Consider the following 14080-nt stretch of genomic DNA (forward strand, 5'->3'; position numbering starts at 1 on the left):
ATAGGGTCGAGGGTACATCAGCATCTGGCTCCATTCAGCATCAGAACCAAATTAATTAGCGTTTCTACAATGTGGCTGCCTGACTATTAGGAACTGGACAGAGACCCAAACACGCTGCACAAACAAGCTACCGAAGAGTCACCCAACAATAACGACTTGCAGTCACTACTGCCCCAGACTTGATTAAAAATGGTGCCTTAGCAGAGAGAGTTCTATATCCCATTATCTCTTTCTACAGCCATCCAGGCCCAATTTTAATAGGGCTGGGGCAGGCCTCCCATCACTCCCCATAGACCCCACCAGGGCGCAGGAAACAGGACAGAGATTTTGTAATGCACCAGCACAATTTGCAGTCCATAGCAGGACAGACTGATGGAAAGCTCCAATCTGCTGAAGCGTCAGAGCAAGGGGTAGAAAGCAAAGAACAGAAGCAAGCAAAAGGCTCTCACAATGTGCAGAGACTGTCTGCTCATTCCAATCACCGTCCGGTTTATTCTCCTCAGCAGGCGCTCCATGATCAGCTGGATGTGAACTGCAGTGGGCCCCTGAAGAGATTAAAGAAGCACGGGCTGTTTTAGATTAATCTCAGTGTGGTCTATTCTACAGAGAGATTTGTTGTAGGGAAGGGCCAGGCTGACTGTGGCTATTTATTGTCAGAAGACACTAGAAAAGGAGACTCTTTGCCCAACAGAAATTCATTTAAATAGAAAGTAGTTTTAGACTCTGAGAAGGGGTGGGGGAATAAATCTCTGCACCAGTCCAGGGGCCAGCAAAGGGATTCGCAGGAGGCGAATCTTCCCTGTGTTGGAGCTGGATTGGCCCCCAGAGCAGGCTAGAGCAGCTTGAGGGCAGCTCTAACTTGAGCCCCTTTTTTCTATACCCCCTACAAGTGTTGCATCAGCAGGGGATCACCTCTCTGGGGATGACCTGACCATACCTTCCCCTGTTCTGTCCTAGAATGTCTTAGGTTCATTTTTGATACGTCTGGTTTATCTTTAATTAGACTCAAACGTCTCATGCCAATACCCAATATGAAAAAAATTCTGTGAACATCTGGTCTCATTAACTCTATAAAGACTGGTTCTGGCAGGTGCACTTAAGAAGGCTTTGTTCCTCCTCTGACCTATACCAGTATAACCCCACCAGTGAGGACGACGTTAGACTAGAGCCCATACTCACCACATCCTTCCGGTCAAGCACTTCTAGAATGTTACTGAGGAGCTGAGAGCAGGCCTCATGATCCGGTTTGTTTGAATTGTCATCCAGTTGGCCACTTAGCTGATCTATTAGTAGAGGCAGGAGAGCATCTCTGCATTCTGAGAAATGAAGAAACGGAACAACGCAACACAATGGCCTAAGAATAATCTTCAGAGCCAAGTATAAGTGACCACAAAAATAAAACTTTGTGCTCCTCACTCTGACTCAGTCACCAAAATTAAAATCATGTCACAGTGGTTCTAATAGGTAGATGACAGCACAAATTGCCTCTCTTCTACTTAGACAGCTTGCACTAGAGAGATTTCTCTTGATATATATATTAGATGGTCCCATGGCTAGGGCACTAACATAGGACTTGGGAGACCCCAAGTTTGATTGCCTGCCCAGCTTAACTCCCTGAATGACCTTAAGTAAGAGTCTATGGGTAAAATTTTCAAAAGTGACACAGGCATTTAGGAGACTAAATCCCATTTTCAAAAGTGATTTAGGGCCAGATTTTTCAAAGTTATTTAATAATAATATCTAGTTCTTATATAGCCAACTAAAGAGGCAAATAGGAGCTTAGTGGGATTTTCAAAAGCACCGAAGCAGGTTAGATGCCTGAATATCTTTGAAAATCTGGGCTTAAGTCACTTTTGAAAATGGGATTTAGGCACTTTTGACATTTTTACCTGTAGTCTCTCTCTGCCTCAGTTCCCCCATCTATTAAATGGGGATAATAGCACTTCTCTACCTCACATGGATGCTGCAAGGAATAACACATTAAAGACTGTGAAGCGCTCCCCTCTACTCTGGTAATGGGGGCCAGCTAAGTACCTAAGTTAGATATGATGTCCATAACAAATGGTGGCTGTACACAGCACAGTCACCAGCTAATCTGGAAACTATGCAGCCTGGATAAAAGCTGGCATGAACAGAATCCAGTATTGTTAATCACAGATGCACAGACTCCTTTGAGATAAAGGAAAACCTATACTGGCTGCAGTCATACTCGGGATTATAACCTCTACACATCATGGTAACACCTAGCACACACCTAGGGCTTTCCATCTGTAGCTCTCAAAGGGCTTTTCAAAGAAGAGTAAACGTTATTATCCTCATTTTACAGATTCAGAAACTGAAGCAGAGAGAGTTTAAAGCCACAATTTTCAAACCTGGGTATCTAAAATTAGGCACCTAAATCCATATTTACGTTCCTAATAAGTGGCTCGATTTTTATTGCTGCCTGTTACTTAATGGCTGCCTTTTCAGCAATGTGTGGTCATGTTTTTGCCATTCTAGAAACCCTGGTATCTGCATCTGTGTTTTAAAGTCCTGGAGAGAGACTGTACTGCTTCTACGTATAAGAGCAAAGAGTTATGGTGCATGGTCCTTAGTGATGATCTTAGGGCTTGACTCAATGTGCCCAGCATAAGGGATCCATTATCTCACCGTCTTCTAACTACTGCTCTGTGCTACGCTTAGGGAATAGGGAAACCAAACCAATGAACCCAAAAGAAATTATCCTTATCCTGAGACCAACACCAAAACTAAAATTGAGCAGGGGCCTTACTGTAATTTTTATTAATTATCGGTATTGCGGTAGTGACTAAGAGCTTCTGCCACAGACCAGCATCCCAGTGTACCAGGTGCAATACAAACAGAACATAAAATTGGTCCCTACCCCCAAAAGAACTTACAATCTAAGTATAAGACAAGAGACAACAGATTGTGTCTTTGTACACAGATATGGACACTTTTCACAGGACTGCAAGAACCAAAGAAGAGAAGGAGAAGAAGGAGAAAGATTCAAGAACAAGAGACTCCACTTCTTGAGATATTCTGTCCTAGTTTCTTTGTACACCTTGATGCGTTTGCTTTAGAAATTTGCCCATGAGCCTTTGCCAAAGGCACCATATAGTCTCATCCTGGTAAAGGGGGGGTTGGCAGTGCAGTCAAGTGGTTAGAGCTCAGACCTGACTCAGGCAACCTGAATTCTAATCAGGCTCTGCTACTGGCTTACTGCATGACCTCGGGCAAATCACTTCACTTCTCTGAGCTTGTTTCTCCATCGGCAGGGTGGGGATGAGGAGACCTCCTCACACGCACCTTTATAAAGGGCTTTGAGATCAACAAATGAAAATATCTAAATGCAAAAGAGAAGCAGGCGGTTGCAGTCAGGTCTATGAGACAGCATTGGTCAGCATATAGGCAGTGGCCTAAGCACACCAACAACCTCGCTGTTGCCAAGTTTTTTTGTAGGCATCACAGTGAAGGAGAATTTTAAGGAGGGATTTGAAGGAGAAATTTAAAAGAGAGACGTGAACTTTACAGACAAGTATTTGTTTGAGAAGGTGCATTTCCTGCAGTTTCTGGGGATCTCAATAGGCTACTCACCGGATTGTTTGAACAGATCACTGTCCACTACCTTGGTCATGCAGTTGAGTTTCTGCCGAACTAACTGGTTGTCAGGGATACTTTGGATAAATTTGCTGAAGAGGATGCTAGAATGCAAAGCACAAGGTAGACAGATGGTCAGTATTTTCACCCAGAGAATGCTGCTGACTTTGTTCCACGTAATACACCTCTACATTATGTGGCTTCCTCTAAACCCTTCCAAGGAAATGTTTACATTAAATCATGCAGCTTGTGCAACATCACGTAATTAATTATTAGAACTGTATGCTTTAGGACAGTTTCCAACTTCCCCCCCAAAAGATGCATATTTAGTAGGTTTAGACAACAAATACGCTTAACACAATCACCTGAGCTCAACCGGATCAAATACCAGTTTGACGTCATTTATGATGCTTGGTAAGTATTTTAAAGCTGCGCCCTGTAGGAGAAAAAAAACCACACACACACAAGGAGGTTGGGTTAGATTAATCCATTCGTTGTAAAAGAGAACAAGCCTGAGGACTTGCTGCTCGACATCATTGGAAGAGGCTCACATCACCAGTGGTAGTATCTGGTTTGGGCAAAAGCAAAGATGAAGACACCTGCAGCGAGCTGGTTCATGATCTAATTTAAGCCTCAGCATCTGCACCTCCGCCGATCAGAGCTGAAAGGATGCTGCATGAAAGACTTCTAGCCAATGCCTTATTTTTGACTTTCTGGTTGTGAACACACTGCTGTCCTAGGGACTGGGCTTCTTGAAAAAATCAAAATGCATTGGGCAGGCAAGCAGAGACATGTGAAATGTGTTTTTACACTTTTGGGGGGCGGGGAGGGGAGTTTAAAAATAAAGCCCTCCTCCTCACAGCATTGGCCTAGCCACAAGCTTTCAAAAACGTGATAAGAAAAAGACAATGGTGGCTGATTTTCGCTCTTGTTTAAAACTCTTTGGACTGGGCTGTAGCCAGCCCTTATATGGTCAGAAAGTCAGGGGGGGCTTGGACTCCACATGACCTTCCATCATACACATCCCCCATAAGAATCACAGACCCTGTGCTCAATTGCAGCTCATTTGTCCCCACTCTTAAGAGCAACTTGTTGAGACTGGTGTAAGGAGGAGCATGCGCTAGCCAATCCCGTGTGTGTGGGAGGGAGTGTTTAAGATATGCCGTACACCTTAAAAGAGGAGCAGCAAATGACCCCCCTCGGGCAGTGTAATCAGGGAGTTCTAGGAAACATTCTCCCTGATGCAGAATACACCCAAGTGCTCCCTTTGCACTGCGCCTTAGAGGCACAGTTTGGTGCTCTCTGCGGTTTAGTATGTCCGTGAACAATGCCAAGAACAAGCTATCTAGGCAGCTCTGGTTCATCACAGCAGCATCTGAGTGCCTGTGTGTGACAGCTACTGAAAGTCTCCCCAGGGTTTGCTGTAGAGGGGCATTCTCCCCATCTGCTTTTGGTGGTGGGAACAAGAAGTTCCGTGCTGCAGGAAGAACGGCCCCTCACCACACAGGCATTGGAGAAGGTGGTTTTTAAATAAATCAGACACTCAAATGTGAAGGCTCCTTTAACTAGAATCAATCCTTCCAGCGGAAAGCAATTAATGCATTTTGGCCAGAGGTATTATAAAGAAGAAAGCAGCAAGTAAGCCTTATTGCATGGCTTGTCTGTTCCTCACTCACTCAGAGGGCCCTAAGTAAAATTCACGCAAGACAAACAAGAAAGCAGAACAAGTTAAGACACAGGCAAAAGCTTGTTGGTCTTTCATTACTTTCCTTCTCTACATTTGTTACATTTGTTTCCATATCATTTGCTGTCTGAATCATTCATAAGCCCGGGTGTCACTGGCCAAACTGTTGTCCTCCCTACAACACTGTTACAGGCGGGCTGGGGTGTCAGCCTCGACCCCAGAAGTGGCTGCATTTCAATGCTAATATTTTAGCATACGTCACAGTTGTGCAAAGCTTAAAGAGCTCAGATTAATACTTGTTACACTTTGGGGACTTTAATACTGATTACTTGTCCTCAGAATAGATGTGTAACACCACTCAAAACAGGCTTTAGACCAACCTTAATCTTGACAGCCTCCTCTAGTGGTCGGTCCATGAGGACATTGAAGGAGAAAAACAACTTGCGGATTGCATTGTTAAACTCATCCCCATCTTCGTCTTTCCCATAAAACCTGAAAAAGAGCACATTGGCAATACATACCAATTTAGGCCAGAGCGAGGAATACTGCCACAATGGCTTAAATACATTTTATCCTTCAGAGCAACATCTTAAAGTGCTCTTTTGCTATGAAAAGAGACAGTAAAAGTAGCTGTGTGGGGTTCTAGATTTATTGTATCAATGATTTCCAGATTAAATCTGTTAAATTTAACAGCAAAAAGTAGGGGTTTTTTTTCTATCCACAACGGACTCAAACTCAGCCTGGAATCTGAGAGTCAAGCTGGGTCCTTTCTGGCTTCAACAATCACCAGCTTTGACGTTTAAGCATAGTTTACAAATTCTGTTGATGATGCCCGAGCCAGAAGAGAATCCAGCTCATTCTATGTTGGCTTTTAAGGACTAAGAGGAGAAAACAGTCCTGAATGGTTGCTGAGAATTGTGTGAATAAAGGTTTGGGGCTATGAGACACACATTGCAATCTGGCACATACTGTGACAGTGATGGGAATTCCCTGCATATCCTTATTTATTAAGTGTAAGTATCTTTGGAGTCCATTATATTAAATGCAAAGTTTATGTATTATTGTGGGCTCGGATTATATATAATCTCTCTACGGGGGAGATGTGGTGTGAGGCTGGGAGGACTAGATTGAAAAGGTGCCAGACAAAAGTGGACTTTCCGAGGAATACTTAGGGAGAGCTTACTGCACATTCCTCACCTCTGGTTCTGCAAAAACCCTGCCTTCCAAAGCTACATCTTGAGAAGAGGTGATTGTCTGCTGATTACCTCTTCCCAGAGACTGGATATCAAAGGCCTACGTTGTATAAAGAAACTGCTGAACTGCCCAGCCTGGGTTCTGGTTCCAGATCTGAGATGGTTATGAACTTATAACCACAGGGAAAATGCAGTTGTGGGTTTTTGAAGAATTGACACCTACCCAGAGTCCGAGGTTGGAGTTGGCGGAGACCAAAGTTGAGCCTTTTAGCATTGTTCAGGTTCTTTAATTGTTTTTAATAAGTTTTCTCATTATTGCTTCTACCTTAAGAATAAATGTGCTTGCGTAGAAAGAGCTGTGTGGTAACATGTAACTGTGGGTCATTACTCTGTTCATAGTAAGCAAAGCACAGATGCTGGCCTGTTTAGGTAGTCTGGCTTGCTAGGAATATCACAGTGTAGGCAGGGAACTGTGCATCCTGAAAAAAAACCAGTCGGGAGAGAGAGACACACCCAAGACAGGGACGGCTGGCAGCCAGAAACTCTTAAGCCCACAGAGGGAGAATACAGGTGCAGTTGTCCTGAACTGTGACAAATACTATTCATTATTATTAGTATTATCTTAGTGGCTAGCAGCTCTAGTCCTGGACAAGGACCCCATTGCGTGAGGCAACATACAAAATGATCTCAAGTAGCTGACAGTGCATTTTAATGTCTGCTGCAAAGAGCTCAATGGGAGCAGAATCAGGCATCCTCCATAACGTGCAAACATTTCCGTTGAATGGATTAATATAGAAGGGGATTTCTCTCTCACCACTAAAGATTGTTCAGAGTTCCCCGTTCAGGTATTTTTAAATCAATTTGGGTCTTCACAGAACCTAGCAGAAATAGCCCCAAAAGTCCCTTAAAATGAGGAAGCTTCTTAAAAAAGGAAGGCATTTAAAAAAAAAAAACAAGTTTAGGCTCCTTATCTGCATTGCCGAATGCAGCTTATGTAAGATGTGAATGATTAGAAAGAATTTCACCCCCAAGTGTTCTAAGTTGTTTTCCCTTGTTCTGATCAATATCTCCACCCGCACACACAGACCTCTCTACAGTCCTGGATAAAAGACAGCTATAGATGTCTTTTCTCAATAACTAGGGGCATCCTCTGCTGGGGGAAATCGGAAGCAGGCTCTCTTGGCTGGAACGATGCCAGTTTGTACCCTCTGCGGATATTTTGCACAGTCTAGAGGGTCTGCCTCACCTCAGGTACAGTACCCGTGACTGGACGATGAATCGGAACAGATACTTCAAGGCTTTCAGGGCAGCGAACAGCAATTCTGTCTTGCTGGAGTCATCTGCATTTCGTATGTAATAGTTCAGTACTCTGGTGAGTTTCCTTAGGAAAGGAAAAGACGAGGAGAACAAACACAGGTGTAGTTACAGGAGAAGCTAAACCAGGATCCCTTATCCCAGAAAGGGACCATGGCCTAGTGGTTAGAAAGCTAGGGACCGGGAATAAGAGCTCCTGGATTCTAGTCACAGCTCTGCCACCGAGTCATTCTGGGGCCTTGGGCAAACCACATGGGAGCAGATTTTCAAAAGTGCTCAGCACCCAGCAGCTCCCAGAATCTGGCCCCAAACATGGGTGCTAAGTCCTTTTGAAGATTCAAACTTCGTGGCCTGTTTTTTCAAAGTGTTGAGCCTGGGCAGCTTTAACGAAGAATTTGGGAAGCCCATTAATTCTGAAAATCAGATGCTTAGCTGCTGCGGACGTCAGTTTACCTATATGTACAAAGGGGTAATGGCCCCTTTAATAGAAGAGCAGGGTTCCTGAGACTTAATTTATAAAGTGCTTTGAGATCCTTGGACGGAAGGTGTATCAGTGCATCTTTACTATTTAGTCTCTGGTCACTGTCTAGGTAGAAGTTCAAGATCTCATTGCACTTTTCCAAAACAACAACAGGCACGTGGGAGGATAACATTCAAGCAAACACCTTTTCCTCCTGATTAACCAAGCTCTGAGCAACCCAGGGTCTATGTGAGGGATTGCTGAGTGCACAGCAGCCCCTGCCTTCGCCTACCTCACTCGCTGCACTGCCAGGATCTAGCTCGTTGTTTGTCAAACCCTTTGGCACACAGAGTGTATGGCGAGCACTGTATAATTCTCTAGTCCGCTTGGCATCATGAGGATGTCGCACTGTAGAGCCAAGCTGGAAAGTGAGGCCAGGTAACAACGCAGCTGAGAGGCAGCCCATCCATAAATCAGACATAAAAAAGGTTTATTTTTTAGTAAGGAGCAGTGAGGATGATGAATCCTCCGCAAGCGGGGGGGGGGGGGGGAATAACCCTCTGCTGACAGTGATTGTACAGCAAGTGCAGAGAAGGAGAAGGCAACCGTTCAAAAAGCTTCAAGAGTTCCAGGCAATGCAGAGTCCCTTGGCAGCTGGTGAAGCAAAAAGGGGGCTGGCTTTTATAATTCTAAGAGACAGGATTACAGTTGAACTGGACACCTGGGCCAGTCGCTTGACTGTCTGTTTACAAAGGTAGTGCCAATGTTTTTCTACGATTAAAATTAATTATTTCAATCATACATCATTTCTGCAGTAAATAATTATAATTTTCTTCTATTCTCAAGATGATCTCAGGGTGGGAACACATGGGTGTACACACCCTCGCTCTCTCACTCACACACCTTAATCTCTATGCTACCTTGATCTCCTACACCACATCTAGTCTATGTAGTAGCAAGAGATCACTGTGATAGCTAGGTTTGTGGTTACTGATACTTACACATAAGCCAGGGTGGTGCTGAAGTGCTTGTAAATATAAGTTTCAAGTACAGGGTTAAAATGCTGGAACTTGATGTCTCCGATCAGAGAAATAATAAATACCTGCCAAAAACACAGAAGGGAACAGAAGTACTGAACTGCCTGACTTTCAACTAACTGTCCTGCAATTTATTCTCATCATGTGCCATTTTGTTTTGCTGGTTGCTTATGCTTTATCTGCTCAGCTTTAATGTTATACATGGTGTTCCGTATCTGCTGATAATGGCCATCTCGCCTTGGAGGGTGAGCATATCCTATCACAGAAGTTAGACAATTTTAGGCCTACTCAGTGGACAGATGGGGAACTATAACAGTAAAGTCAGCTGCTGCATGAAGTAGCACTGGTGATTTGGTAAGTGACGCTAACGCAGACTCCGTATGGCAATATTTCTGTAGCGGAGGTTAGAGAGGCACAATGCTGCTAGAGGCACTGTTTTTCAGATGAGGCTCAAAAGTGAGGCTCTGAACATCTGGAGTCATTAAAGATCCCTTTACACTTTATGTCCATAGGGCTCCTAATCCTGCTACTTTGCTAAAACTGTGGCGTGAGTAATTGCACCCTGCCTCCTTAAATTCCCCCCAGTTTCAGCTGGATACAGTGATCTTCACTTTCTTTTCTAAACTGTCACATTCTATTGCTGAGCTTTATTAAACAGTTGCTTCCTTGTTCCATGCAATCTCTTTGTAACGTCGGCTGGATGTTTTACTGGGATCTCTGTACAAAACGCTCTCTTGTTGAGAGGCACTGTTGCCCAATAGATAGGAGCTGGACTGGGACTCAGGAGATGTTGGGTCTATTTCCAACTCTGCCACTGACCTGCCGTGCGACCTTGAGGAATTCACTTCCTCTCCGTACGTTCAGTCTATTGGCGGATACTACTACTTTCCTTCTGTGTAAAGTGCTTTGAGATCCACAGATGAAAAGTGCTATAGGTAAGGAGCTAGGGATTATGTACATGTCAATCCCTATTAGGGTGACCAGATAGCAACTGTGAAAAAACGGGACGGGGGTGTGGGGTAATAGGCGCCTATATAAGAAAAAGTCCAAAAAATGGGACTGTCCCTATAAAAATGGGACATCTGGTCACCCTAATCCCTATTCTCATTATATTCATGGAAATGGCCATGGTACATCTCCTAACCTTGCCTTACATTAGCACCCAATGACTCCTGACTAGTATAAACCGCATTTAAATATAATTTCATATTTCTCATAGACTGAGACACCAATCAATTGTCCAGTGGAAGCAATAGGAACCAGAATGAGAAGACAGGCTGAAGAAATGGCTGAAATAAAGGTGCTTTGGGATATGCAGATAACAACCACTCACCAGTGCATCGAACACAAGGAAGTCATAGGTTTCATTGTCTGACATCTCCATCATTATGTTGAAAAGTGCATCAAGTGTGTCTTGTAAAAACTAGAGCGAGAAGATAATGGGGAAGCAGAAACAGAGGTTATTTCTGTTTCAGTGCTGCTCAGGAATCCTCCCTTTCCCCCGCAGGAGCTTAGGGAAAACAGAAAGGGCTTGATCCAGCCCAGCAGAGGTGTGAAAGCTGCATGTATACAAACAGGTAAAAAGGGATCAGCAGGACAGGGGATGCAGGAGAGCCCAACCACGCACTGTGCATGCTGGTACATGTCTGCCAAGCTGCTCCTTCCTAGTAGCAGGAGCAAGGTCAATAAGAAGTACTGGGTGAGCGACTCGCCAGCGTGAAGATCACACGTAAGCCCATATCTGCCATGCCCTGCCCCCTTTTTATCTGGCACAGTGTGAGAGTACAGGAGTGGCTGGCTCTACAAAGGGGCTTACCCCTAACTTTGCCCTCACACAGCCCCTGCTTGCAGCGGAGCATGTCAACCTTGTGCTCTGTGCCAAAGGATCCCGGACAAGCATTCCAAGCACAACATTCTTTTGGCAATCACCAGGAGTCCTGATTTTACAAACACGCCACCTTCACTTGAGTAGCTCAGCCAGTAAGACAATTTTCAACTGACCTTCAAAGCGAACCCCCAGTTTCACAACCCCAGTGAGCCGACATAGTGATTATCCAAAGTTAAAAAAAAATAAGTTTCTCAAAATCAGAATTTCATTTTCCTGGAAATTCCGATTTTCAGCTGAAGTTCTCAAGTCACTCAGACAATAAGTTCTTTGTGGCACAGACTGTCTTTTTCTTGTGTGTCTGTATAGCACCTAGCAACTGGGGGCCACCTAGATGCTACCGAAAATAAATAAAAAAAATCAGGGTTTTCCTGATTATCATATTTTGCAATAACTTGTATTGAATTCTCCCTACAGCCCCAATCCTGCAAACAAAGTAGTGTTCTGCTGCAACTTTCCAGAAAGAATATTTAGGTTTTGTTTCTAGCTCTATGTATTTGCTATGAACGTAATTCCCCCTAAAACTCATTACTGTCCACTCTACCTCTGGACTTTTCAGTAACTGCACACCTGTAAATGAGCCTGCACATTTTAAGCAAGTTAGCACACCCACTGGAATATCGAGATCACTGCCTATCATGCAGACCAGTCCCGTCTCATTGTTTCCTTGTGCTCCCTGTCTATCTGTATCCACATGTTGTCTCTGTCTTATACTTAGATTGGAGCAGGGACTGTCCTTTTGTTCTCTGTTTCTATAGCGTCTAGTACAGTGGGGTTCTAGTACATGACCAGGGTTCCTAGGCTCTATGGTCATACAAATAATATGGTCAATAATAATAACAATAATAATAAGTAGTCAAGGTTTAAAAGTTAAGCACATGTCTACGAGTTTGCAAGATCGGGACGTAAATCTCTATGTACACAACAGAAGATGTGATCTTGTACCTTTACAATTTCTCCTCCTTCTACGTCCATTAGCTTCTTTAGGTTGTGCGCTATGTGCTGAGAGTTAGAACGCCAGTTCAACAAACCCAGCAGGTCAACTACCAAGGACAGAACAATGACAATTAGTGACAGATCGCAAAGAACACCAGAGCCGATTTACCCTAATGGCTGCAGACCAATAAAGAAATGGAAACGGTGCTTATTTTTAGTATCAGCTTATAAGAAACGAGTCATACTACTTTGTAATGGCTGTTTCGACTTTGCCAGAATTGCCCTTGCTCTTAGAGGCACCCCTATGATTTTAAATCCTAGCACATGAAACATGCGATTTTGCAGACTTCTCACGTACTTAAGAGAGGACACCCATAAGCTAGGAATTCCATCATACTGAATGACTTGACTGACAAATGTTCTTACGTTTACTTCAGAGTTTTCAGAATGCTTCTTAAAGCTACACTTTAAGCCTCTTTTAGGAAGCAAGTTAAGCTGTGGGCTTCATTGATCACAGCTCTGGACCATCCAGGAACATCAAATTCAGTGACAGGTTGTGGTTGAAATTTTCAAAACAGTCTAGGGGATTTAGACACAACCTCCATGAAAGCTACCAGTAGATGTGTATGTAAATCCCCTAGACTGCTCTGAAGATCTGAACCACTGTCTGCAAATAAACTTGATCACTACCTTTTAAAGGAAGAGCAGACACATAATATGCAGTCAAGACACAGAAGGCCAAATTTAGAGTCTAAAGGAAGTTTGAGTTGGCATAATTTACACTCTCTCCACCCCAAAACCACATAGTATGTTGATTCCCCTTCTAGATTTAGACTGACAGTCTCAGAGTCACTTACTAATATGTGACCTACTCCTACACATATATTTTACCCATCGCCACTGATTTTGGCTCTGTCTCCAGTTGAATACCTATAGAATGTGCAGATAACACCAAGCTGGGAGGGGTTGCAAGCACATTAGAGGACAGGATGAGAATTCAAAATGACCTTGACAAATTAGAGAACTGGGCTGAATTCAACAAGATGAAATTCAATGGAGACAAGTACAAAATACTTCATTTAGGAAGGACAAATCAAATGCACAGCTACAAAATGGGGAATAACTGGCTAGGTGGTGGTACTGCTGAAAAGGATCTGGTAGTTATAGTGGATCACAGATTGAAGACAAGTCAACAATGTTGTTGCAGCCATGAAAAAGGCAAATATTCTGGAGTGAATTAACTGGAGTGTCACGCATAAGAGGTAATTGTCCCTGGGGTGAAGCCTGGAGTGCTGTGTACAGGTCTGGACACTACACTCTAGGAAAGATGTGGAAAAAATGGAAAGATTCCAGAAGAAAGCAACAAAAATGAGCAAAGGTTAGAAACCCTGACCTATGAGGAATGGTTACAAAAACTGGGCATGTTTAGTTCTGAGAGAAGACAACTGATGGGGGAACCTGATGATAGCCTACAAATACATACAGTGCTGTAATAAAGAGGACTGATCAATTGTTTGCCACGTACACTGAAGGGTAGGACAAGTAGTAATGGGTTTAATCTGCACCAGGGGAGATTTAGGTTAGATATTAGGAAAAACTTTCTAACTTCATGGGTAGTTAAGCTCTGGAGTAGGCTTCCAAGGGATGTAGTGGAATCCCCATCTTTGGAGGTATTTAAATACAGGTTGGAGAAACACCTATCTGGGATGGTCTAGGTTTACTTGGTCCTGCCTCAGCATACAGTGCTGGACTTGACAACTTCTCGAGACCCCTTCCAGCCCCACATTTCTATGATTCACACTGGAGGACCAGAAGAGAGTCGCTCTACTTGCTAACCCCCTAACAGGAAGGTGTAGGTTAAAGTAGCCTCTAACCTAATAGTGTCTAAGAGAGTCTTCGTGTACGGGGGGAGGGCCTCGTTCACCTGGCAGACAGTTCTCCCAGCACAGCATAGCGCCCACCCCGCTGCTAGTG

The 14080-nt window shown here is 43.8% G+C and overlaps 1 protein-coding gene across 1 annotated transcript in view; it reads right to left on the minus strand.

Moving 5' to 3' along the window:
• Window positions 1-14080, minus strand: part of DOCK5 (dedicator of cytokinesis 5) — a 126433-nt gene that overhangs the window by 41662 nt on the left and 70691 nt on the right. The window contains exons 18-26 of the mRNA XM_026657397.2: window positions 12116-12213; window positions 10619-10708; window positions 9250-9350; window positions 7721-7855; window positions 5662-5773; window positions 3963-4033; window positions 3595-3701; window positions 1180-1316; window positions 450-545 (exon numbers count right to left, since the gene is read on the minus strand). Coding sequence (XP_026513182.1) covers window positions 450-545; window positions 1180-1316; window positions 3595-3701; window positions 3963-4033; window positions 5662-5773; window positions 7721-7855; window positions 9250-9350; window positions 10619-10708; window positions 12116-12213 — 947 coding nt within the window. The remainder of the gene's footprint in view (window positions 1-449; window positions 546-1179; window positions 1317-3594; window positions 3702-3962; window positions 4034-5661; window positions 5774-7720; window positions 7856-9249; window positions 9351-10618; window positions 10709-12115; window positions 12214-14080) is intronic.

The sequence above is a fragment of the Terrapene carolina genome, unplaced genomic scaffold (assembly GCF_002925995.2).
Source record: "Terrapene carolina triunguis isolate 2854851 unplaced genomic scaffold, T_m_triunguis-2.0 Scaffold53, whole genome shotgun sequence".
NCBI lineage: Eukaryota > Metazoa > Chordata > Testudines > Emydidae > Terrapene > Terrapene triunguis.